Source organism: Morus notabilis, unplaced genomic scaffold, assembly GCF_000414095.1.
Source record: "Morus notabilis unplaced genomic scaffold, ASM41409v2 Scaffold10517, whole genome shotgun sequence".
Taxonomy (NCBI): Eukaryota; Viridiplantae; Streptophyta; class Magnoliopsida; order Rosales; family Moraceae; genus Morus; species Morus notabilis.
Genome location: NW_010363613.1, coordinates 1 through 2,891, shown reverse-complemented (window position 1 = coordinate 2,891; position 2,891 = coordinate 1). Strand labels below are relative to the sequence as shown.

The window sequence follows — 2,891 nt, the reverse complement described above, 5'->3', positions numbered from 1 at the left end:
GGTGTTGTGTGTGGTGGAATCAATTAGTTCTACTCTATCCTAATTTGCACATTAGTTTATGCAAAATAGCCATCTTTATCTGTTTCTGCGTTTTTCTGTTATATTAATGTAATTAGACTGATCATTAGCAAAAAAAAAAAAAAAAGTAATCAGACTTACAAATGTCTGACTGGCTTCTCAGGAATTGGTTGGTGCTCTTCTAGGATGCTCTTTCTTTTGTTTGTTCCCACTTGCTACCAGAGGTGACAAACATCTTCCAACAATCAACTTTGATCATCTCTTCGCGTATGTGACCTTAACCCTCTTTTGAGGGGTTGTGAGTATACAACTAATTTCAATCTTGTATTACATTAATAGACATGAAAGTTCAAATAAAGGGGTGGGTTACATCTTGTGGTAATAACATTCAACAATTGAGAATTTTCGATCACTGAGAATATTAGTTTTTTCTGCCATGGAGTGGCTGGTTATATAACATTTTATTTTTAAATAAGATAATATGTAATTAGTTAAATAAAATTTGTCAATATGGAGAAAATATTTACTCTTTTGAAAAGTGACAATTGTGGGAGTCGTGGAACAGTATATGCATATGGACATATCTTGTGGAAATCGACATTATTCATATGGAAAGTAATGAGTTTTGCTTGAGGGATTCCAGTCTAATTTTCTGTGACCTAAGTGTTCATACTTTTTCTGAGTGTTATAAAATATCAATGTTAAAAGGGTAGCGGTAAGTATTTAAAAGCTATTTTGTAACTTTTAGTGTATGTATATATATAGTTTTTATGCTTGTCTTTCCCAACTCAGGTTATTGTCTGCAATAATTTATACGTCCGACATGTTTCAATTTATTGTATTTCTTCTCATGCCATTTAACTTTGGTGGCACTGCAGGAGTTTATATGGAAGTCACAATCAAAATCAGGAGAGTAAGATAAACTGTATTATACACTATTTTGAACGGATATGTGCAAATATCCCTATGGGCTCTGTGTCATTTGAGCGAAAGGTTCTTGCTTTGGGGCATCGCCCTTTATGCATTTCATATCCAGATGCTAAGTTTTGGGGCACTTCTACAGTTCCTTTGTGCCAATTTGAGGTAATAAAAAGAGAAGAAAAAAATGAAACAGATCGAATGTGTTGTAATAATAACAAGCAGAGTAATCATATTTAGTTGAAATCATCATAAAATGTCTTAATGTCAGCATATATGATTTCGTAACTTAGCACTTTCACATTTTTGCAGGCTCACAGTTCAGGCTTAATAGAAGATCAATCAAAGGGGGCTCTTGAAGTGGATTTTGCAAATAAATATCTAGGAGGTGGTGCTCTTCACAGGGGCTGTGTACAGGTCTGCTTCATAGACATACTAAAAAGTTCTAATTTCCTTTCTTGCAGGGCCTCGTTACATGCCTAGTAAGCTTTGGAGAATTGCTTGTTTTAATTTCATGAATCGTGAAGACGCTTTTGCATGATTTATGAGAAGACCATGATTTAGTTGCGATCTGAAACTGTTTTTACTACAATCTCATGTAGGAGGAGATTCGTTTTATGGTTAATCCCGAATTAATTGCTGGAATGCTTTTCTTACCTGCCTTAGCAGATAATGAGTCCATAGAAGTTGTTGGTGCAGAAAGGTTTTCAAAATATACAGGGTGAGCATTACTGCCCTGTGTCAAAACTCAAAAGTCCTTTAAGTGTTGGTCTGCATATTAAGACGTAGAAAGAATTAGTTATTGTGTCTGTTATTCTGGAGCTATATATAGTAAATTCTGCTAACTCCAAGCATTTAATTATTTAAATTAGATTCTAAAAACAAATCATTTTAACTTTTTTACACCTCTTTTCTTTGCAATCTGATCCAATCTCTCTTAAGTGTAGATATGCTTCTTCATTCCGCTTTTCTGGTGACTATGTGGACAAGAAGGAAATGGACTCTCTTGGAAGACGTAAAACCAGAATCATTGCAATTGATGCATTATGCTGCCCAGGGATGAGACAATACAGAATGAAAAGCCTCATCCGGTATGTAAATTTTGGCATGCAGCACACCACTTGCACATATTTGGTGTTCAACAGAAAATCTACTATCTGATATTATTAGTTTTTGTAAATGAGTTTGTTTGTGAAAGTATTATGACCTCATTATGACCTGTATTAATTCTTCAGATAAACTAGGGCATGGTCCATTTATGAATGTAAAGTTTCAATTGTTGAATATAAACTGGACCTCCTTGTTCACTAGCAAGGGAAGGTGAAATGGCACGTCAGGTTCCTTTATTCATCCTTTTATGTTATAACACCTGGCCTTAACATGGAGTTTTAACATTTCACGTCAAACTGAGTATAAATTTTGCTAATATATTTAAATAACCGAAAAGGATCAAAAGTTTGTCGATCACGTCCTTAGAGAAAAAAAACCTAACCTTTGCCTTTTCCCCCAAATTCGCAAGGTAGATTGATCTCAAGTATCTGAAATAAGTTTTAATTTCAAACTATTAAAGCCAAGTTTGAACAAGTCAAATACTTGTAACTCCGCCTTCTCTCTGTCACAGTTGTATGTCTAGATTTAGCGAATACTAGTGTTTCTATAGAAATTGTTTGTCTAGCTTTGCTTATGTTGGATGACTCTCCTTTAATGTAGCTTTGGTTATCTCTTCTTCTTCTTCTTCCTTCTTTTTAATGATGAGAAATTTTAATGTTTCGAGCATGTGTTTCTATAGAAATTGTTTGTCTAGCTTTGCTTATGTTGGATGACTCTACTTTAATGTAGCTTTGGTTATCTCTTCTTCTTCTTCTTCCTTCTTTTTAATGATGAGAAATTTTAATGTTTCGAGCACGTTGTTTTCTACAGGGAGACTAATAAGGCATTCTGTGGCTTTATTGATC

At 34.2% G+C, this 2,891-nt stretch overlaps 1 protein-coding gene across 1 annotated transcript; it reads left to right on the top strand.

Annotated features, from left to right (window-relative positions):
- Positions 1-169: 169 nt before the first annotated feature.
- LOC112092789 (poly(ADP-ribose) glycohydrolase 1-like) lies at positions 170-2,884 on the top strand (the record flags this gene model as incomplete). Its single annotated transcript, XM_024169807.1, has 6 exons — positions 170-285; positions 897-1,101; positions 1,249-1,353; positions 1,539-1,657; positions 1,884-2,027; positions 2,857-2,884. Coding segments are annotated over 6 exons (717 nt in total), but the record flags the coding sequence as incomplete, so codon positions are not given.
- Positions 2,885-2,891: the final 7 nt, after the last annotated feature.